This window comes from Acomys minous, assembly GCF_964271855.1.
Source record: "Acomys minous genome assembly, chromosome: 20".
Taxonomy (NCBI): Eukaryota; Metazoa; Chordata; class Mammalia; order Rodentia; family Muridae; genus Acomys; species Acomys minous.
The window spans coordinates 22,784,102-22,807,352 of record NC_140502.1 but is presented as its reverse complement, the minus strand read 5'-3'; the positions used below and the strand labels follow the sequence as shown (position 1 = coordinate 22,807,352).

At 49.0% G+C, this 23,251-nt stretch overlaps 2 protein-coding genes across 4 annotated transcripts in view; one reads left to right on the top strand and one right to left on the bottom strand.

The window, feature by feature from the left end:
- LOC311591708 (cytochrome P450 2A12-like) overlaps positions 1-11,712 on the bottom strand; it is a 35,094-nt gene extending 23,382 nt beyond the window's left edge. Inside the window, exon 1 of one of the 2 annotated variants that reach the window (XM_084771623.1) lies at positions 11,444-11,712. The gene's annotated coding sequence lies outside the window, so the exon portion shown is untranslated. The remainder of the gene's footprint in view (positions 1-11,443) is intronic. The other variant, XM_084771621.1, reaches the window with a different exon arrangement.
- On the top strand, positions 9,285-17,814 carry LOC311591707 (cytochrome P450 2A12). 2 transcript variants are annotated; one of them, XM_084771618.1, is made up of 9 exons: positions 9,285-9,535; positions 9,800-9,962; positions 12,151-12,300; positions 12,521-12,681; positions 14,312-14,488; positions 15,410-15,551; positions 15,998-16,185; positions 16,703-16,844; positions 17,461-17,814. In XM_084771618.1, exons 1-9 carry the CDS (start codon positions 9,359-9,361, stop codon positions 17,640-17,642), a joined length of 1,482 nt encoding a protein of 493 aa, XP_084627744.1. In that variant the 5' UTR covers positions 9,285-9,358; the 3' UTR covers positions 17,643-17,814. The 2 variants fall into 2 exon arrangements, with proteins under 2 accessions (XP_084627744.1, XP_084627745.1); XM_084771619.1 differs by lacking the exons at positions 9,285-9,535; positions 9,800-9,962 and adding an exon at positions 11,765-11,784 and having other exon boundaries at positions 17,461-17,810.
- Positions 17,815-23,251: the final 5,437 nt, after the last annotated feature.

Genomic DNA, 23,251 nt, shown 5'->3' with positions numbered 1-23,251 from the left:
TCCATGGTTTGATAATGCGGCTCTACAAACTTTAGAAAGGATCAGTTAACTCGCCGGGCCCAAGAGATTTGTTGTTGTTCTTATTTTAGGAATTTTAGCGCCAGGGCAGCCATCCTCACAACCTTTGCAATGGCAACTGCTGCATTGGTTTCAGAAGTACAAACTGCTCATGTTGTCAATAACTTAAACAGAAATATTTCCCGGGCCCTTGCTGAACCACAAATTATAGATTAAAGAGTGAGAAACAAAAATTAATGCTCTGGAGGATGTGGTTATGGCACTCGGGGAGGAAGTAAAAAAAAAAAAAATCAAGGCTCGGTCATCTAGCCGAAGCCATGCAAGTTTTAAACATGTGTGTGTTACACTCTTCCTCATAATAAAACTATGAATTAGAATCTTACTACGAATCATTTATTAGGAATTTGAAAGAATAAGGATCTTATTCAGGATATACAAACTCTTCCAACACAGATTACTACTGTCAGGCATGCTCACATGGCTTCTCTGAAAATAAGAGACCTAACTAAAACATTAGGAGTGGGACTTGCCAACTTAAATCCTGGCAATTGGCTGCACTGGCTAATTTCTATTGGCGTCCTGGCTGGTGTTGTGTTTTTTCTTTTGTTTTTTGTCTTCCTTGTATCCTCAAGCTAATCTTCATGTCTATTTCCACAGCCAAGTGAAAAATTTATGAGCTACAATTAAAAAAAATAAACGGTCACAACCCCTCCAGTGGAGTCTGTGTGACAAATGTTACTACTGCACAGCCCGAGGTGATGACCCCAGCCCAGGGAGAGCCTCCTGGAATGGGTCTGATTGCGGCCTTCTTTTTTACTCATCGTGTTGGCATATTCTGTCGTTATTTTTTTCTCCTAACCTTGCTCTCATATCAGAACTTTTCAAACATGACGACCGTTTCCGTGAAACTCCCTAACATGGGACAGCAGCCAAGGACCATTCAGGCCCGGAGTTCACCACCAAGTTCTTCTCCACTTGTTAAAAGAAACATGGCTAGCCGGGGCGGTGGTGGTGCACGCCTGTAATCCCAGCACTCGGGAGGCAGAGGCAGGCGGGTCGCTGTGAGTTCGAGGCCAGCCTGGTCTACAAAGTGAGTCCAGGACAGCCAAGGCTAACACAGAGAGACCTTGTCTTGAAAAACCAAAAAAAAAAAAAAAAAAAAAAAAAAGAAAGAAAGAAAGAAAGAAAGAAACATGGCTAAGAATTAATCACCAGTTGGTAATTTATATTACCACTTACAAATAAAGTGTTTAAGAAAGCTCCAGGTAGTGGCACTCAGATAAAAAGAAGAACTAAGAAAAAACTGTCTTGGCACAGAGATGTTTGGCGCAATGAGAGAACGCTGATCCTTGATAAAGAGGGCGCATGCGTACTGATACCAAGCTAATGACTTAAGAACGGTGACGGCACTATTACTTTGCATTCTGTACTTTGTACTGTGTATGCCTGATTGCTTCACCGACTCCCTTGAATCTACTCCGTGGGGGAAAAAAAAATGTAACCGCAAAGTATTCTCCGTTTCAAAAGATGTGTATAAAAATCTAGATTGCTTGCCGGCAAAATACATTCAGATCTAAACTCTCCTGTGGGTCGGTCTGTTTGCCACTTCGCCGAATATTTGTGCACCGACACTTTGAGAACTCCCGTCCCCAAGGACCAGTACCCAACTGAGACGGGTCCGTGATAACGAACTCAAGCCCAGGGCTACTGTAAATCACTGTGGGCAGGGTCCCTTGACCGTGCCCATCCTTGCTGAGGAGCTGTTAAAAAGCTCACACCAGGAGGGGCTCCCGAGGCCCCACCCCCTGGCTGAGGACTTGTTGGGAGTTGATGCCTGTGGGGGGAGGGGTGTGGCCACTAGTAGGTTCTCTGTGCCCCAGTGGATGATTCCATGTCTTTATGCATTTGGGTAGCACTAACTGGCCCCGGTGGGTTAAATACATAAGTAAATATTACAAAAGGAAGGTGTGAAGTTGGAAGGGAGATGTAAAGAAAATACTGGGGTGTGTGTGTGGGGGGGGCGGGGAGTTGAGAGAGAAGTGAGGGATGGATGGGACCAAGACTCATTGGATACATGTGTGAGATATTCAAAGAATAAATGAAAATAATTTTTAAATGTCCAATGCGGCACAGTGTGTGTGTGTGTGTTGAGGGGGTGGGGCGGGGGAGGAAGCTATGTCTATAATTACACATTCTCTCTCATCCCAGGAAAAATCCAAAATATCAGATTCTATTTTGATCCGGAACAGCAGTCTTCAACATTCCTACTTAGTCTGAAATCCACGCGCAGGTGATAATATCCCCGAAGCCCGTCTGTATTGGTCACCCCTGAATAGCCCAACACTCTAAGTACTGGGGTTTATCTCATAATCACTGCATTCAAAGTCCTTGGATATTTCCTCTCCCGACGCTGTGGGCTTTCACTGGAGCCTGTCTGCCTGTGGATCGGGCCCACAGTACGTCGTCGTCACAGTCTGTATGAGGAGACCAAACTGGGAGGTACAGTGACGCAATCGCATAACCAGGACCAGAGGCCACCGCTCCATCCCGGGGGGATATAAAGGCCTCTATCATCATCAACATGCACCTGCCACCCTCACTGCCAACACAGTGTAGTCGGGGCTTTTTTTCCTCCTTTGGCAGCTACGTTGGCTTTCCAAGAATCATGATCTTAACGTGTGTTTGGAAGCAGAGGAAGTTCCGGGGATTCCGGGGAGCGATGCCTCGGGGGATCCTCTTTGCTCTCAGTTGGCAGTCAGACGCAGCTGGACACGACTCCCTTGTGAAGGGACCGCTGGGCAGGGGGAGATGGAGACGGGCATGCCAATCTGCCCATCTTAGCCGAGGATTAGTAGAAGAGAATTGATTGAGATGGATCTGCAAAGGGTTTGATGAGGGCGACAGCGTGTGTGGGCCTGTGAGCAGGCATGTTGATGGCCTTGGATTCCAGAGCCTTGGTTGGCTCTTGGCTGACAGGACACGGTTTCCTGCGATCTCTCCGTGCGAGGGCTGGTTGTTTCTTTGCCTCTCTTCTGTTCCCTGGCCTGCTTTAAGGTTTTTGTCTGCCCGCCTTCTCCCTCATCGGCCCGTGTCCATGGCTTTGGTGTTCTCGACTTTACAGCATCCTTCTGATTCTTCCTTGGGAGTTTTCTTTTTGTGACTCTCTCTTTTTTGTCCTATGCTGAGTTTGTTTGTTAGTTTTGCTTTGTTTTTTATTTTTATTTTTATTTGTTTTGGTTTGTTTTCTGTTTCCCTCCAGTTTGACACAAGCTGGAGTAATCTGGGAAGAAGTAAATCTCCACTGAGGCATTCCCTCTGTCAGACTGAACTGGAGGCAAATCGTTGGGCATTTTCTCGATTGATGGTTGATGTGGGCAAGCCCAGCACATACAGGCAGTGCCACTCAGGGACACGTGGTTCTGAGTTGGGCACAAGCTGAGTGAGCCATGAGAAACAAGGCAGTAAGCAGACAGGTCCCTGCCCAGACTTCTCCTCATCAGGGGAGGGGTGGGCAACATACAAGCCAATTTAGCCCCTTTCTCCTCAAATTGCTTTTGATCGTTGTTTTATCACAGCGATGGGAACCCATCTAGGACAGCTTTGTCTCCCACAGTCTTTTCATGGCGTCTTCCTCAACAGTCCCCACACCTCTACTGAACCAAGCTGGTTGTCTTGTATTGACTTGCTGTCTCTCTCTCTTTCTGAAGATCTCTGAAAGGAACTCAGTGCTTCTATGTGAGGCTCTCTCTGGGTCTAGCCTGAATCCAGCTCTCTCATTCTTTCTCTTTCAAAACATGACCCCCTGTGAGTCCCCTTAGAGGTGGCATGTGGCCTGTCCCAGCCTCTCTCAGATCTCTCCCAACTCCCGTGCTCACACTCACAGAAAACAACCCCCCAAAACAGAGTACAATCTTGAAAACTGAATGATTGCACTGCCAGGCATCCAAGGCACAGACTTCATGGACCCATGGCTACTCCCACAGATGCCTCTAAAACAAGGTCTTCTGCGGGCAGCGCTTGTGCCTTTTCACTTGTCTCTCTCAGCTGAATATGAGTTTCTGGATCTGAAAGTGGATCCAAGGGGTGAAGCCGGAGCCCCACAAAGAGCTAATAAACTGACTTGGCCTGGATATCTCCCTCCTTGCAGGAGAATAACCCCAGCATGGGGCTTTGCGGGAAGAACGTGGTTATGGTACTGCCAGCCTCTTATTAGGGGTCACAGCAACCATCGCCAACACTTGGTGCCTGTGGCTTCCTGCTGCTCACGAAGCCACCCTTCACTCCCTGGGGGATATAACAGGCAGTCACCTTAGTCACTGCCATCAGCCTAACCTGGCACTTACCACCACGCTAGGCTCAGGGCTGCTCCTAGTGGCTCTACTGCCCTGCTTCCGTGGCATGGTCTTAATGCCTGCCTAGCAGCACCAGTTAGGGAGAGGCTACCTCCAGGACATTGCTTAGGATGGACCCAAATGGTTGTGATGTACGGCCATGTTCATGTGTTCTTAAATTTGCTTTTTGTGATAATTTTGTACCTATATCCTTGGCATAATTCCTCTATAGTTCCCTTTTTTTTTCTTTCTTTCTTTTCTGGGTTTTGTTTGTTTTGTTTTTCCAGACAGGATTTCCAAGGACTCCCGAGCAGAACGTATATTTTCTGTCTATTAGACAAAACAGGGTTGTGTACCTGTCACCCCTGCGGTCAGTGAACTACACCACAGAGGCTTCAGCTCCGCTCACTGTCACTGCAGAGGTCAGCACACCCACTTCACAGAGGCTCTGGTGAGGCCAACGTTGCGAGCACAGAGACCAGAGCGACTTTGGACCTGCCTGCCACCCTGGAGGCCAGCCTGCTGGAACCCTTTCTGCTTACTCAGTGCCCCGCTGCTGCTCACCAAGGCCGGGTTTGCTTGTTGTAGGATTGAGACAATACAAAACAGTCACGAACGACTTCTTAGGCAAAGAGGGTGAAATACAACAGCCTCGCTACTAAAGTACAAAAGGTAAATGTTACGCCCACATTTTGAGAGACTGCCCAAACAGAGCACCCAGGAGCCGAGTCCGAATGCAATGGCAAGGAAATCTTTATTGCGGGTTCGAGCCCGGGGCCACCCCTCCTATGCACTGACACAGCAGATGCAGGGAAGTGGCCCTGAGTCTCAATTGAGAGGGTTTTTTTGTTTGTTTGTTTGTTTGTTTAAATAGGTTTTAGACAAAGAAATGGGTTTTACAGTATCTGATTGGATGGCATTTGGGCAGAAAAGCTGCAACAAGGGAGATACAAGCCTTGGCGTTTGATGGTTGAGTAATAGGTGGAGGACAAGTTGGCCTATAGAAAAGGTTGGTTGAAGCAGTCATGGGGTGTTAGGAACTTTGGCCTGGCTTCTCCTAATTGGTTGTTGCTATGTGCTGTGTGCTATGGTCAGCTTGACCAGCTGAGGGTATATTTGGACTTTGCCAAGGTGAGCTGATTGTGTTGCTAGGGAATATTTTTTCTGTTTAAACCAGTTCATGGTTTTTCTAGAATCTGGGTTCAGCCCTTAGATAGGTTTAACACAAAATGGAATTTCTTTTTCAAAATGGAGTTTGTCTGGTCCTTACAGTAAATAATAAACAAACAAACAAACAAACAAACAGCTATAACATGAAAGCGAAGGGGCTGTGCCCTCAGCTCTTCTTCCTTACTGGGATGACGTCACGTCTCCCTCCCCTTAGGTCATCTTCTCAGCAGACTCCACCGCTGGACCAACAGCCACTGGTCAGCATCACACAAAGCAGCGTTTCCTTCCCACTGGACGGACTCTCTGGCTGCAGTTTGCTTCCTGCAGAAACTCTCTGCTCCATGCGCCCTGGACTGTTCACCCCACATGGCATGATATACGGTTTACCTGGATACAGTGGCTTGGCTGCATCTTTGAGGCTACATGCCCACATGAGCTTGTTTTTCTTTAGCAATTTCTCCTACAGGAGTGGGGTCCACTGCTGTATTATTTTTAATACAATTAAACCAACGCAGCCTTCTAAACACCATGTTACCTGGAAGTCTGTATACTACATTTTTGTCTTTCATTGTCGTGTTTTCCCCTTTTCTTTCTATTATTTTATCTGTATTTTTACATTCTTTTGAGATTTTAAAATAATGTGTTTGGTTTTTTTTTTCTTCCTTTTCTCTCATTTATCCAGTTTTGCTTCTGCATTTTCTCATTGTTGGACAATCAGATTTTTTTTTCTCACTTGCTCTTGTCTCACCCTCTCCCCCATCGTCTGAATTCTTTCTTTTCTTTTCTTTAATATTCCTTCACTTTTCTCCTCCCCTTTTCCTGACTAGGAAAAGGCTACAGGCAAGTAAGGACTGCTGAGCGCAGGAGGAAGATCCATTCCTGGGGAAGAGATCAGCCGTCAGTCATAGGCATAAAAGTAATGCTATGTGGACTAAGCAGCCTTGAATTTATATATTTAGGAATATATCCAGATTTCTTAAAGCCATGCACACACACACACACACACACACACACACACACACACACACACAATAACAACAACAACAACGACAACAACTAAAATAATAGAATCCATGAGTTTGGGAAAGAGCAAGTGGAACACATGAGAAGAGTTGGAGGAAGGAAAAGGAAGAGAAAAAATACCTTATTATATTTTAATTTCAAAGATAAAAACAAATAAAAGAGATCAAGGGCAAGGAGGGGCAGATGTGGGAAGATTGTATTATACAAAATTAAGGGAAAAATATTGTCTTAGGCTGGGTTATATTGCTATGATAAAACACCTCGACCAAAGCTGGGGAGGAAAGCGTGTATTCTACCTAAGCTACCACACAACAGTTCATCATCAAAGGGAGTCAAGACAGGGCAGAATCTGGAGGCAGGAGCTGACGCAGAGGCCATGGAGGGGCGCTGCCATCATGGCTTGCTCAGCCTGCTTTCTTATAAAATTTAGGACCACCAACCCAGGGTTTCCACCAGCCGCAGTGAGCTGGGCTCTCCCCCATCAGTCACTAATTAAGAAAATCCCCTGCAGGCTTGCCTACGGTCTGATCTTACAGAGCCGTCTTCTCAATTGGGGTTTCCTCTTCTCAGATGACTCCAGCCTGTGTCAGGCTGTGGTAATCACATGCTGCAGGTGAAAGTACACATACACAGTCTAATTATATGCAACTGTTTTTTTTTTCTGTTTTATTTATTTATTTATTTATTTATTTATTTATTTATTTATTTAAATTCGTGTTAGTGGGAAGTTCTGTGTCTCCCAGCAGCTCAAAACTTCCTGTAACCTGCCGTGGGGAATAGTTCAGACCTAGGGAAGTTCCACATCATCTCCTGAGAGCTGCAGTGGTAGCTGAGGGACCAGGGTGGGGACCAGATCTCACCCCATCTACAGCCCAAACACACATAACTACTCTCTTCACACATGCACCTTCCACTACGGAGACCAAGAGTACCTGCCTGCGTAGCAGACTGGAACCAGTCTGGACACTTGGGTCCCTCGCTGGTGCCACTTCCGTTGACAAATATTCTAATGTTGTCTTCCTTCCAAGTCAGTGTAACAGAGGGCACAGCAGGTGGCCAGACACAGAGCTCATGCTGGGTGTGGGCACTGACTGGCATGAGAGGGCTTGCACCTTGCTCACACAGTCATAAAAGCTCTTCCCCAAACCTCCCTTCTCCAAAATTCAACAAATATCTTCCTATCTTCTATTTGTTCCCTGAGTGTTCATCTTGCCCACTTCAGTCCTTTCAGAGTTCAGAAGTCTAGGATAATAAGGGACAAGTCCTGAAAAGGATTTTGCCCTCATAAACTTCCCGAGTTAGAGAGTCAAAAGTGGGGGAAGCCCAAGATGGTCCAACTATCAAAGATTCCCAGCCCTTGCTGGGACCAAGCTGAAGAGAATCTCAGCATAACACCGATGCCTGTGTACAAATCTGCCGGGGCCATCCTTGGGTTCCACGTGGTGCCTTCCTTATACTATTATGAAAGCAACCACAGTGACTACCTGGACACAGTCTCAGAGTGCCTTTGGCACCACAGGTAGAAAAATAATTTGGACTCATCCAATGCCAACTTCTTTCCTACTGTAGTGCCCACCTGTGTGGCTGAGTACCTGGGTCCATCGGAGATCGCAACTGCCAGTGGGATCTCTCTGCCCGCCTCTGATGCTGCGCTCAGCACTCATCGGTTACCAGCCTTGGTCCTCCTGTGTCCCCCGGGGAAGGCAGGACCAGACCACAGAGTGCCCATAATACGCTTACCATCTGAAACATCCCATTAGGCACCAAGACCCAAATGGCCAAGCACACACCAACTAAATCTTCCCAGGATACAACATGCCACCAACATGTAAATTGTGGTGGAATGATTGACCAAGCCTGACGCTCTGAGTTCAATCCCCAAAGTCGAAGACCACATAATGAGAGAAGAGAATCAACTGCTGAAAGTTGACTTCTGACTGGTACACTGTGGTGCACGTGCGCGCCCGCGCACACACACACACACACACACACACACACACACACACACACACACACACGCATACACACACACACATACACACACGCATACACACACACACATACACACACACACATACACACACATACACACATACACACACACATACACACATACACATACACACACACATACACACATGCATACACACACACACACGCATACACACACACATACACACACGCATACACACACACACACACACATACACACACACACGTGTTGGATTTTTTGAAAGAAGTTCAATAAGATACAATCAGCACAGCCATTCACTCCTTCTGTGCTATGGCCTCAGTACCCCAGGGTCAGCCTGTGCCCTCCACACTGAAGTTGATCTATATCTTGGCCAGTAAACTTCCCTCTGTCGGCTAAAAGCAGGCCCTGAAAAAAAAAGCTGCACAGAGCTCCACAGACTGGCATTAGCTGGCACACATCCCAGTGTCGTTCCAGGGAAACAGGAATGCATCTAAGGAACGTCTAAGAATTCGAATCCATCACGGACCACAATATTCCCATCTGTGGGGGCTCTTTTCATGTGTTCGGCCAGACAAATACAGGTTTTTAATTTCTGGATTTGATCTGCTCGAACCGGATAGTACCTCTTTAAGTGTTCCGTGTTACAACTGAGAGTCGTCAGTCTCCCTCCTCGTCCATGCTGTGGGTGTTGCAACAAAGACAGGGTCAATGTGAGGAGGTAAGATTGGGAGCTGAAAGACTCATCTAGACAAACAGGAGCAAAGGTCGCACTCTCTCCCTGGGAATATAAAAGCAGAGTGTCTCGGCCTTGGCCATCAGCCTGTCACTCTCACTGGCCACCATGCTGGGCTCAGGGCTGCTGCTGGTGGCCATGCTGGTCTGCCTGACTGTCATGGTCTTGATGTCTGTCTGGCAGCAGAAATCCAGGGGGAAACTCCCTCCAGGACCCACTCCTTTGCCTTTCATTGGGAATTACCTGCAGCTGAATACAAAAGACATCTACAGCTCCATCACAGAGGTACCACCTGGCGAGGGGATGCGGGGCACCTGGGAATGTGGGAGGCTGTGTGGTTCTGCTTGTCCGTCTACGTGGCAGAAGATCCACAGAGTGAGCCGGCGTCTTACCATAGTGCAAAGTAGAAGACTTTAGAGCTCTACCAGGTCTTTGATTTTTCTCAGTCATTCAACTGTCTCCTCCAAGTAGGGTACCACATTCTCTGACCGCTGTGTGCTGGTCTACAGTGAACGAGTCACCTAACAGTTCCCATCTACCCCACGTCAGCTCAGCGAGCGCTATGGCCCCGTGTTCACCATCCACCTTGGGCCTCGCCGGGTCGTGGTGCTCTACGGATACGAGGCAGTCAAAGAGGCTTTGGTGGACCAAGCTGAAGAGTTCAGTGGACGAGGCGAACAGGCCACCTATAACACACTCTTCAAAGGCTATGGTGAGGAGGGTACCCCATTGGGGAACATGGCCAGGGGCATTTGTGGGCCTCATTGAGGTAGCCTGCCTCCTAACTCATCTCCCCCGCCTTCAAGGCTCTACAGAGTCCTCTGGTCTTCTCTTCATAGCCATGTTGAATGCTGAGTCTCATGGTGTCACTCCCTAGCCTGTCTCAGATCCGTGACCTTTGCTCCAGGATGTTCCCGACCTTCATCTGTCCCTTCCCCCTCACGAAACACCCTCCTTCCAGGCATCGGTCTCTTAGAACCTCTTGACAGTCTCTGAGATAGAATCTTTCTTTGTAACTTAGCTGATGTTCTAATCTTCACAAAATACCTTAGGTCTATTTACTTTTCCTGTGTGTGAGTCTTGGCCTGTGTGGGTGTGTGTGCACCATGTGGGTGCCTGGTGCCAGCGGAGGTCAGCGGAGGTCACGGGTAGTTGAGAGCAGCTGCGTGGATGCCTGGACCAGAGCCCAGGTCATCTGTAGAGCACGTGCTCTTCACCACCGAGCCTTCGGTCTCGCCCCTGAGACTTTTATCTTTTGGTGTCCTCACCTTCTACGTTCTGCCATAATTCTTTCTCTTTCCCTCCTTTCCTTCCTCTGATGAGAATCATAAGCATCTCTCTCACGGTCTTTCTTCCCCCGTCTGCTAGCCACAGCCTTTCCCAACGGCCGCAGCTTCTCCGTCCCCCTCTCATATCTGTTTCCAGCCCAACCTAGAATCGTCCACAGCCTTTGTTTCCACCTCAGGTTTTGCCCTCTTTGTCCACTGCCCAATGAGTGGCCCTGTGACACAGGATTTGGCTGTGGGCCTGGTGCCCAAACCCAGATGTTACTGATAGAGCAAACAGTGACGTAGACTGAGGAGTGAAATGAGCCCATCAGGGGTCAGCTATGCAGTGACAAACAACTGTCCAGACACACACTGTCCTGACGTCCCAGCGCCTTCTGAGCTCTCATTTCATGTGGCTCTCAGTCTATGGCAGAAGAGATGCAGACGTGGACCTAGATGAAGGTGCAGCCAGTGCCCATGGGCACATCCACCTCTGTATGTTTTTGCTGATATATTTCATTTTTAACTATGTCTGCATGGAGGGGGAGTGAGTTGAATCCCAACTGTAAAGGCAGAATAAAATGAAGCCCACTCACCCACACGGAGAGCACTTACCAGGTGCAGGTCTCAGGCCGACTCTGTTGGTGCCTGGGTTGGCTCTTAAAATTATTTATTCTTCCTTTTCCGGGTGTGGGTGTTTGGCCTGCATGCGTATCTGTGCACCATGTGTGTGCCTGGTGCCCATGGAAACGAAAAGAGGGAGTCAGGTCTCCTGGACCTGGAGTTACAGTGGTTGTGAGCTGCCATATAGGTGCTGAACTCGAAACACGGGTACTCTGCAAGACCTGCCACTGCTTTTAAGCATAGAGCCTTCTCTTTTCCCCTTGCTGACTGTTTTTTTGTTGTTTTGTTTTTTGTTTTTTACCTACTTCACATGTTTCCTCCAAATTGAGTATAATTCTTATGGAACATTATAGTCCAGCAAGGGCTAGCCAAAGTTACAAAACATCACAGTGGCCTTGAGCAGGGGAAAAAAAACACCACCAAAAAACCCAAAACCTTATTATACACAAGAAAGGGCAAAATACAAAGTACACTGTCAAATACCTTTAAAACATTACACCCGTGGTTACAATTTAACACAGAGGAGAAATCTGTCTCCCTGAAGACCTGAGGGAGGCACAAATGGCTACTGCGATCTAGTGACAAAATGCAGAGGTGACTACAGCTCAGGCCACATACACAAAACCAGAGCCAGGGCTAAGGGTGTGTTTGTGTGTCCTCCATCCTCGCTTTCATGGGGACTTGCTGATTTCACACAACGCTGTCTGACTGTGGCGATATCGGTTGGTTCAGCCACTTCAGGATGCACTTCACCCAGAGCAGAGAAGCAGCATCTTGGGGCATGAGGGAACTGGTCCAGCTAAGATGTTCTTTGCTGGCTAAACTGTTCCAAAGTTCTTATTCTGTGTGTATCTGTTGTAGGATCTGTGGGTGGTGGGTCCTGTGTTCTTTCCATCTCTAGCCATCTTTGTCTCCTTCCTTTGCTCTTGGGCGCCCTCTGCAGCATGGGCCTGGGCCTTCCTCAGCCTGGCTCTACCTCACCCAATCATCTTGGTCTTACCTCTAAAGGTGTGACATTCAGCAATGGGGAAAGAGCCAAACACCTCAGGCGCTTCACCATAGCCACACTGAGAGATTTTGGCGTGGGCAAGCGTGGTGTGGAGGAGCGTATCCAGGAGGAGGCAGGCTGTTTGATCAAGATGTTGCAGGCCACGGGTGGTAAGCAAGAGACCCTTAAGTCTTTGGGCAGGAGAAGGAACAGCCCCGACAGCGAGAACCTGTGGGGTGAGGAGAAGAAGGGTGGGGAGGAAGGCCCACCAAACCGCCCCCGGATTCTGGTGCTGTGTGTTTGGTCCCTCACTCCACTGCCCACACCACCCACTTGACTCTTTCCTCCCTCATAATCCTGTGTCTTTCCCAATCGTGCCCCACCTCTCAGGAGCACCCATTGACCCCACCTTCTACCTGAGCAAAACAGCCTCCAATGTCATTAGCTCCATCATCTTCGGGGACCGCTTCGGCTTTGATGATAAAGAGTTCCTGTCCCTGCTGCGGATGATGAACCAGATGAACAGATTTGCAGCTTCCCATACAGGGCAGGTAACAGGCTCCAGTTGTGCCTCTTCCCCTTATAGTATCCCCACACTGGCTGAATCCACACAGGGCAAGGATCGCCCCAACCTTCATCTCCATGAACATAAGCTCCCCTCAATACCAGCCCTTACCCTCCGACAACTCAACCTTTACATCAGACCCCACAGTTCTGGTGTAAAGTTCAGAGGCTGTTGACATCTGGAGATCTCAAAGGGCAGCCTGAGATAGAGGCTCTCTTCTCTCTCTCTCTCTCTCTCTCTCTCTCTCTCTCTCTCTCTCTCTCTCTCTCTCTCTCTCTCTCTCGCCCCAGGCAGGTTTCCCCAGCTTAAGAGCTGACAAATCCTGTGTGTGGTCCTTGGAGACACCTGCCCAGGGGAGGCAAGGGACACTGTAGGCTCTTCCTCCATCCCTGAACATCTGGTTCTGAAAATCCAAGGCCAGTAAAGTTACCGGGCTCCTTCACACCACCCTCCCAAAGTGTCCCTGATACAACCATCCAAGAGTCTCCTGCTTGTCCCGTGTAAATTCATGAATGAGTGCCAAGCACAAAGCTCTGGCCAGGCTGTTTCCCCAAACTCCCAAAATAGTGCACACAGCTGCACCCAGCTCACCTCAGAACAGGGTGGGCATGCCCCTACCTTAGAGCCGGAACCTCTTCAAGCTGAAGACCTGACAATCTAGAAAACAGATTCTAATCTCAAGCAAGTATCAAGAGAAGTAAACTTGGCCTGCCAGATGCCAGAACATCTGGATCTGTGACTGGGCATGACCCTCCTGGCCTGAATGCTGGAAGCCTTGAGTAATGCCATGATCCAAAACTGCTCAAATGGCAGGGTGTCTACTAGTGTGCCCTCTCTGATCCACCTCAACTGAATTGCAGGACAAGGGCCCTCACGCTCAACTCACCTATACACTCGCTGTCTCTGGGGCTGCATCGGCGGCCGCAGTGGTTAAGAGCATGCGCCACTCCTCCTGAGGCCTTGAGTTCAGTTCCCAGCACCCATGCTTGGCATTTCAAAACCACAGCAACTGCAGCTCTAGGGGATCTGACTTCAGGCACCTGTGTTCACACACGTGCACACAATTAAAAGTTTAAAAACGATATAAAATGGAATATAAAGAGTTATCCAAAGAGTGATGTAGACCTCTGTGACTCCATTGCCTGCCTTTGGCTCCCTTTCCCCTAACTGGGCTGCCTTGCCTGGACTCACTAGGGCAGGATGTGCCCAGTCCTCCTGTAACTAGAGATGCCAACGTGGGTTGATATCTATGGCAGGCCCCCCCTTCTCTGAGGAGAAAGGGCAGGGGGGGGGTGTAAGGAATGGAGGAAGAGAAGGTGTGAGGGAGGCACTTGGAGGAGAGGAAGAAGGGGAAACAGGGATCAGGATGTAAAGTTAATTAATTAATTAACAGAAGGAAAAATAGAAAGAATGGATATCTGAGAAGGTAGGGGAGAAAAAAAGAAAAAGTAGAGTTGGTGGTGCTACAAATCCAGCCTCACATAAACACGTTAGCACATGGATGGGTGCCTGAGCCAAGAACCACTCGTTCCCTGATATGAGACTCATTCTCACTGGGCGTTGGCCACTGACATCTCTCTCTCTCTCTCTCTCCCGGACTTTCTCTTCCACCCCAGCTCTATGACATGTTCCATTCAGTGATGAGGTACCTGCCTGGACCACAGCAGCAGGTCATCAAGGATGCGCAGGAGCTGGAGGAATTCATGATAAGGAAAGTGAAGGAGTACCAGAGCACCCTGGACGTCAACTCCCCGCGGAACTTCATTGACTCCTTTCTCATCCATATGCAAGAGGTGGTACCCCAAGGTCGGGGCATGGGAGGTCTACAGCCAGGTAGCTGGGAGGCACCCTAGAAAGTCAGGAAGAGCCCATTGGGTCCCTGAGATGCTCCTCACAGTCCCAGTCATTGTTGAAGATTCTGTCTATTGAGCTGTTTGCCTACACCTGCCCTGCTAGGGCGGGGGATTCTTGTCCAGAAGCAATGAAGGGCAGGGAGGGGCAGAGGCGGGTTTGGACCGCCTGTGAGTGCTACAGAACAGCTTTGAGGAAGGGGAAATCCTACTCCTTAGCAGAGTGGCTCGTAGGGAGTTTCCCTCAGACAGCCAACCCTACTTGTAAGAGGTTGGCTGCACACGCACACACACACACACACACACACACACACACACACACACACACACACACACAAAGATGTGGTATTAGTTTGGGGCTTATTAGAAATAGGAAAGGGCTGGATTGGAAGACAAGGGGGAAATGGAAGGTAATAGGAGGAATATGTTCAGAGTCCATTTCACATACATGTCTAAAACAGTGAGACCCAAGGACCCAAGGTTTGGTGGGTGTGGAAGGGGATTCTTCTGGGAGGTCTTGGGGGGAGGGTATTAATATACCCACACTGCAATACATGAACTTCTCAAAGGATTGATGAAAATCTTTATAAAAGAATGGCAAAAAAGTATAAAATTAAAATCCTTAATATTCCCCAAGGGGATAATGTACGGATGGATGGATTTGTGTTTTCTATCTCTTTCTTCCACCTTCCTCCCCATCTATCTCTCCCCCCATATGTCTGTCTTTCTCTCTTCCTCCCCCCTCCCCTGCGCCTCTCCCTTCCTCCCTTTCTCTTTCTCTCTCTGTTTTTCTGTCTCACTCTCTGCCCCCTTGCTTTCCTCCCCTCTCTCTCTGTCCCCCTCCCTTCTTCCTCCTCTCTGCAGGAGAAGAAAGACCTCAGTTCAGAGTTCCACATGAGGAACCTGGTGATGACATCGCTAAGCCTGTTCTTTGCCGGGTCTGAGACTGTCAGCTCCACGCTGCGCTATGGCTTCCTGCTGCTCATGAAGCACCCGGATGTGGAAGGTGAGGCCGGCCGTGGGGCAGGGAAGTTGGGAAGCCCAGATGTTCCAGCCTCTTCCAGGCTGACCATGCTGACCCTCACCTCTCCCAGGTCCCTGAGTGCTCAGACACACCCTACTCTGTGGAAACAGAGGCATATTAAATGCATGAACAGAGTTCTCACTAGCTGTTACAATATTAGACATCTCCATATTGAGTTTCCACTGGCTTCAGATTCCTGCTCTGTGTTACATGCACTGACACTCCTCCCCCTACTCCCCCTCCAAGATATTGTCATGAAAAGGATAAAATTACACTGGCCGCGTTTAGGTATGGAGCTATGTTTTGAGTGTTCTATATGCATGTCATGTATAGAGACATGTAACACATACAGTTTTACACATTTGGAGCACTGCGCCTGCTCTCGGGCCCCTGGACTCTTAGACACACCCCCTTCCCTTGTACTCCAGCCAAGGTCCACGAGGAGATTGACCGCGTGATTGGTAGGAACCGGCAGCCGCAGTACGAGGACCGCATGAAGATGCCCTACACCGAGGCTGTCATCAACGAGATCCAGAGATTTTCTAACTTCGCTCCCTTGGGCATTCCTCGAAAGATTACCAAGAACACCAGCTTCCGTGGCTTCCTCCTCCCCAAGGTGCAACCATGCCCGTCCCGGATGGGCCTCCAGCCCACGTCCTCGTGCCTCAGTGTCCCCTTCCACCTGGACCTATATAACTCGCCCTAACTCCTCCAGTCAAAAGATTTCCCCGACTGCCATGTCAGCCTCCCCAGGATCCTCCCCAGGAGCAGATTCCTGTCACCTCCCCTAGACTTAGTGCCTCGAGAGATCCATTCACATGTCTTCAACTTCCTGTCTCATTGCTAGAACTCCGAGTTCTATCTGCTCGTCTCCTGCCCTGATAGCTTCTAAGCCCTCAACTCCTGGGCTGGAGGCGCAGGTCTTGTGTCGCTCTAGCAGCCTGTCTCAGAGCATTTCCTGCCATAGGCAGCACACATCACATCCCCTTAAAATTCATATTCCCTAATGCCTCTCCACCAAAGGACCCCCCCCTGCAAACCCTGTGCTCTCCAGTTCTCTTCACCTGAGACACTTCCTGCGGTCCTTTCTCCATCACCCCACCTTCTCAACCCTCCTTGCTTCTCTCTTCCAGGGCACAGAAGTGTTCCCTATACTGGGCTCTCTGATGACAGACCCAAAGTTCTTCCCTGGCCCTAAAGATTTCAACCCCCAGCACTTCCTGGATGACAAGGGTCGGCTGAAGAAGAACGCTGCTTTCCTGCCCTTTTCAGCAGGTGAGAAAACACTACATGACTAGACCGCTGCTCACACCAAAGGGTTAGCTCATGCCGGCTCCCCTCTCTGTGATGCAGCCTAGCGTTGCTCTCCTGTGCCAAGCTCTCTTGGAACCTAACTTCCAGCCACCCAGGCTCAAGCTCTGTAACTGCAAAGCACCAAGCATCTGGACAGAAGTCAAAGCAGTCCGGTAGCGGTGGTACACACACAGCAGAGGCAGGGGAATCTCTTAGTTCAAGGCCACTCTCATCTATAGAGTGAGTTCTAGGGAAGCCACGGCTACACAGAGAAACCCTGCCTCAAAAACATAAGATAGATAGATAGATAGATAGATAGATAGATACATACATACATACATACATACATACACAAGACAAAGCAGAGCCTCCACATATAAGAATATTGGTACAGGGAACATGGACTACCCATTGATTCAGCCTAGAATGGGTCAACCCACTTCGCACATAGGGAAGCTGAGGTCCAGAGAGGCTTAAGATGCCCCAGTGTTGCATCCCCATTCTCCCTAAGAGAATAATGCAGCTGCACACTGGGTACTGAAGCCAGGCAGCAGCGAGGGCTGCCTCCACCTCTGCGCACCTTCTCTTTCCTTTTCAGGCAAGCGATTCTGCTTGGGAGACGGCCTGGCTAAGATGGAGCTCTTCCTCTTCCTCACCACCATCTTGCAGAACTTCCGCTTTAAGTTTCCAGGGAAACTCGAAGACATTGACGAGTCCCCCAAGCCCTTGGGATTTACCAGGATTATTCCAAGATACACCATAAGCTTCCTGCCCATCTGATTCTGGGTTGAACCAAGGTGGGGGTGAGAAGGAGGGGGGGACGTGGAGCCAGCGGGAAGGGAGGGAAGAAAGGACCACGTGCCTAGAAGAAGCGGAAAAGGCTACTCACCATGCTAAAATCGTGATGGTAATAAAAAAATAATACGCAGCGGGCAGTGGTAACAACAGGTGTCGCTCATTGAGGGAGGATTCCTTGTCAGCTTAGCAAAAGTCCACAGGACTTTATTCCCAGCATTCAGGAGGGAGAGGAAAGTAGATCTCTAGGCAGCCAGCAAGGATAGGACACAGAGACCTTGTCTCAAAAAAACAAAAAACAAAAAAAAAACCCCCAAAAAACCCAAGGCCTGGCACAGCTGTGCAGATGTTTCCTTGATGGCATCATGTGAAGTGAGGGCACCCACTCTAAATCCAGATGTTTGGAGGTAGCTTCACCTTAAACAGGAAACACGCCTTCTATGGCCGCACATATGACAAGCGTGGAGGAAGGGCGCTCTGGCCCTTTGCCTTCCTGTTCTCGCTCTCGCTGGCAAGTCCGCCCCTCCACTGGCATGGAGCTGACCTCTCCGGGACTCTGACGTATCCCGAAGACCAGCTGAGGCATCCAGACTCGTGAACTAAGCAAGGACTGGATCCGCGGAGCCTTTGATGGTTGACAACCATTGTTGGATTGGCTGGACCACAGCCTGTAAGCCATGCTAATATACACATACATGAACATATGTATATGTTTATACACCACATATGTCTGATATGGAAAGAGAGTGATTCAGTCTGTCAGTTCTGTTTCTCTAGAACAGTGGATCCCAACCTTCCTAATGCTGTGACGCTTTAACACAGCTCCTCATGTTGCGGTGACCCCAACCCCCAACACCATAAAAGTGTTCCGTTGCTCCTTCATAACTGTAATTTTGCCACGGTTGTGAACTGTAATGTGAATATCTGATGTGCAGGATGTGTGCGACCCCTGTGGGGGGGCTGTGACCCACAGGTTGAGAACCACTGCTCTAGAGACCTCTAAGATATAAGACGTTCTAGAACAACACACGTAGAAGGATTTTTTTTTTTTTTAAACTGTCTGAGATGTGCTTTCAATTTGCCAACACCTACAGCTGCTGAAGTCTCTCCTAGGAGCTTGGAAAGTGCAGAAATCCCATGGCGGCCTTAAGTTCCGCTGGCCTTGAGTGTTGGTTGGCTTGGTTTGGGAAGAGCTTTGGTCTCAGAGGAGAGAGCACCCCTGACAGGAGCCACTACAAACACCCCAGTGACCTGGAAGCTCACACGTCCCCCTGGCTGCTTTGGGCTCCTGGTGCCCTCACGCCAACGAGCTAAGGAAGGAATAAACAGTGTTAGGAGAGGCGACTGATCCAGATTAACAAGGGGAAATCAAATTGCTTCTCCACAATGGAGGCAGGGAAGATTGTGTCTGGAGTCAGGCGATCCTTTAGGACGTCTCTTGATGCTGCCATATCCTGTGGTTAAAGTCAACGGGAAACTACAACAACCCAATCCTGTAGGCTCAATTACCTTAACAATTATACTTTGTTATGAACTTATTAAACAAGCGCACCTCCCTTACAACCTGACTAGCCTAAATAAGAGGGAAAGGACATTAAAGAAAACAGGAATGAAACCGTCTGGGTGTCAGTTCCTAGGAGCAATTCTCCTGGCGTAGTCGGCAGGACTTCAGCAGACCAGCCAGTCCACTAAAGCTGATGCTGGAACCTGGAGCCTCAGCTGGAGCCCAAAGCCTTGAAGCCTTCCCTGGAGTGGTTCTCTCTAGGAGCATCTAGAAGTGGAGTGATGAACAGCCAGACAATACCAAGTCCCAACCAAAAGCTCCAATCCCCCTGTTTTGAGCACATGACTCCCAGGGGGTCATGTTTCGAAAGAGAAGGAATGAGAGAGCAGGATTCCGGCTAGACCCAGAGAGAGCCTCACATAGAAGCACTGAGTTCCTTTCAGAGATCTTCAGAAAGAGAGAGAGACAGCAAGTCAATACAAGACAACCAGCTTGGTTCAGTAGAGGCGTGGGGACTGTTGAGGAAGACGCCATGAAAAGACTGTGGGAGACAAAGCTGTCCTAGATGGGTTCCCATCGCTGTGATAAAACAACGATGAAAAGCAATTTGAGGAGAAAGGGGCTAATTTGGCTTGTATGTTGCACACCTCCCCTGATGAGGAGAAGTCTGGGCAGGGACCTGGCGGAGGCGTGTCCACTTACCGCCTTGTTTCTCATGGCTCACTCAGCTTGTGCCCAACTCAGAACCGTGTGTCCCTGGGTGGCAGTGCCTGTATGCGCTGGGCCCGCCCACATCAACCATCAATCAAGAAAATGCCCAACGATTTGCCTCCAGTTCAGTCTGACGGAGGGAATGTGGTGTGTGTGGTGTGTGTATGTGTGTGTGGTGTGTGTGGTGTATGTATGTGTGTGTGGTGTGTGTGGTGTGTGTGGTGTATGTATGTGTGTGTGGTGTGTGTGGTGTGGTGTGTGGTGTGTGTGTGGTGTGTGTATGTGTGTGTGGTGTGTGTGGTGTGTATGTGTGTGGTGTGTGTGGTGTGGTGTGTGGTGTGTGTGTGGTGTGTGTATGTGTGTGTGGTGTGTGGTGTGGTGTGTGTGGTGTGGTGTGTGGTGTGTGTGTGGTTGTGTGGTGTGTGGTGTGTGTGTGGTGTATGTATGTGTGTGTGGTGTGTGTGGTGTGGTGTGTGGTGTGTGTGGTGTGTGGTGTGGTATGTGGTGTGTGTGTGGTTGTGTGGTGTGTGTGTAGTGTGTGTGTGGTGTGTGTGTGTATGGTGTGTGGTGTGTGGTGTGGTGTGTGTGGTGTGGTGTGTGGTGTGTGTGTGGTTGTGTGGTGTGTGTGTGTATGGTGTGTGGTGTGTGTGGTGTGTGGCGTGTGTGTAGTGTGTGTGTGGTGTGTGTGTCGTGTGGTGTGTGGTGTGTGTGTGGTGTGTGTGTGTGTGTGGTGTGTGGTGTGGTGTGTGTATGTGTGTGTGGTGTGTGTGTATGTGGTGTGTATGTGTATGTGGTGTGTGTGTGTCATGTGGTGTGTGTGTGTGTGGTGTGTGTATGTGCGGTATGTGTGGTGTGTGTATGTGTATGTTGTGGGTGGTGTGTGTTGTGTGTGTGTTGTGTGTATGTGCGGTATGTGTGTGTATGTGTGTGTGGTGTGTATGTGTGTGTGGTGTGTATGTGTGTGTGGTGTGTATGTGTGTGTGGTGTGTGTGGTGTATATGTGTGGTGTGTGTGTATGTGTGTGATGTGTATGTGTGGTGTGTGTGTGTGGTGTGTGGTATGTGTGGTGTTTGTGTGTGTATGTGTGTGTGTGTTTAGCTGAGGACACACTGCAGCTCAGGAAAGATGAGAGGGGTAAATTTATCCTACGTGTGTCATCCTTGGCAAGCATGGCTAAGCCCTAGTTCACAGTCCCGCAGTCCCTTGTGGAGAAAACTCTGGCCAGACCCAGCTGATTAACAGGCATCAGTACCTCTTTAAGAAGAAACCTTTTTACTTAGCACTTTTTGAGACAGAAGAGCATCACGGATGCCATGTAGCCAAACCCAAGCTTTCTGGGTTACCTATTCATCACCCTATCTTTACCTGTCGTCGGAGTATTTGCCTAAAGGCAGGGAGGACACGGCCAGCTGGATACCAGGAACAGTCACTGGGTTAAAATGAATGCAGCCCCTCCCTTCTCCAGCATTTTCGCTGTAGCTATCGATGTCATAAGACAGGGACCTGCTAAGGTACGTGAACAGCTAGCGGTCATTACGTAAGAGGATGAAGCGCCTAGAAACACGCTTTAGAAACACGCTTTACGCATGCGTGGTCTCTTCCCCCTCATCCCCTGGCCCATGCTGTGGTCCGTCCAGTATATCTCCCTTTTCTTTGTCCGACCTCCTCCTTCCCAAATGATCCCGTTGTGTTTCTGTCCCTAGTGCCAGCTGCTCGGACGACAGAATTCCACAGTGCGAGGTGGTGTGGGCAGCAAGCACTCACTGTCGCCGCAGAGCCTAGAAGGTCTACGGGAAAGGCATCCTTCTCCCCTCTGTTTAATGAACGCCAACTCTTCCAATCTCCGTAGCCACGCCCCCCGCCAGTATCTCCTCAGTCTTTGTATTTTTTTTTAGAGTGTGTGTATATTAATTGTCCGTAGTTTATAGTTTTATAAAGACTATTCCTTTCAAGCATATCACGCATTTGACCATATTTATCCCTCATTAACCCGTGTTTCTCTTTCTTCTCCCTTCTGACCCGCTGCTAGGACCCTTCCTCCCCAGAGTCTCTGTCTTGGTGGATCTTCCTGTCTTCCTGCCTGTCCACCAAGAAGAAAAGCACTGCACCCTCAGCTGTAGCGAGTCAAGGAAGCTAAGGAGGGGATCCTCCCTCCCTCCCACCCTGGAAAACAATTTCTCCTTTCTCTTCCTCCCAAAGGAGAGGAGGCCTTGACACCAAAACCTAAGGAGACCAGGGCACACTCCAGAGGAGCTCAGAGCGGGGCAGGGCAGAAACAGACCACTGACTTCTGTGCTAAACGTGGGAGCCCGGCCACTCCTCGCGCTTGGTCTCAGGGAGGCAAGCGTTGCCCCTTGCCACAGAAACTGAAGCCGCTAACCACGCTGCCTCCCACAGCCAGCGATGACCGGTGAGCCAGTTTATGGCCAAGCTTCCCCTTCCCAGAACTCTGGAGCTGCGAGAGTTGCCAGGATGCTCCATTGTGACGCGTCAGCGGGTCGTCCTCCTCCGTGCCCCTCCCCCGCCCCGGAGTAGTTTGGTCCCTAACAACAGACCTGACGCAGGCGATGCGCATTTGATACTAAAGCTACCTTGCTGTGCCTGAGATACCGCGTCCAGAGCACATTCCCACCAGAACCATGGTTCCCTCCTGCATCTCTGCCCATCATCTGTCTGTCTACACCGGCAGGGGTGCCTGCAGTCTCTCGGGGCCAGGGGGTGGGTGGGGGTACTTTGGTCCTTTGCGGTCCCTTTACAGGTAGCCGGCTGTGGAAGTGAGAATTTGTAGTTTGGTGGGCTGCTCTCCTGCTTCTCCTTTTCCCGTCTTTCTGTCAAGTTTTTCATCCCCTCATTATTTCTTTGGGAAATGGCTTCTTCTCTGAGCGTTTGGAGGCAGAAAAGGAAAGGAGGAGGGGGGAGGGGGGGAATAGTTTAATAATATAATCTCAAAGAATAAGAAATGCTTTTAAAGGTTAAAAAAAGGGGGGAATATCATTTTGATGAATCTTTCTCATGATTGGAAAGCATTTTTAAAGAGTGTTATGAATTTTTAAAATGCCATGCCGCGAGTTTACCTGCACTTTCTGCTATGGCTGGTCTCATCCTATAAATTTGTATATGTTTGTTTTTGTTCCACTGTTTAAATATTTTATGGTTTACCATATGATATTTCTCTGGACCACTGTTTCATAAGTCTGCAATGGTTCCGATGGTGTGGCGTAGCCATTGCATAATTTATATATGTATCAAAACATTAATCGTACTGCATTAATATTCATATTTTAAAAATCACTAATTTTTAAATCATGGGCATTTGTGTGTGTGTGTGTGTGTGTGTGTGTGTCTGTCTGTCTGTCTGTCTGTCTGTGTCTATGTGAAT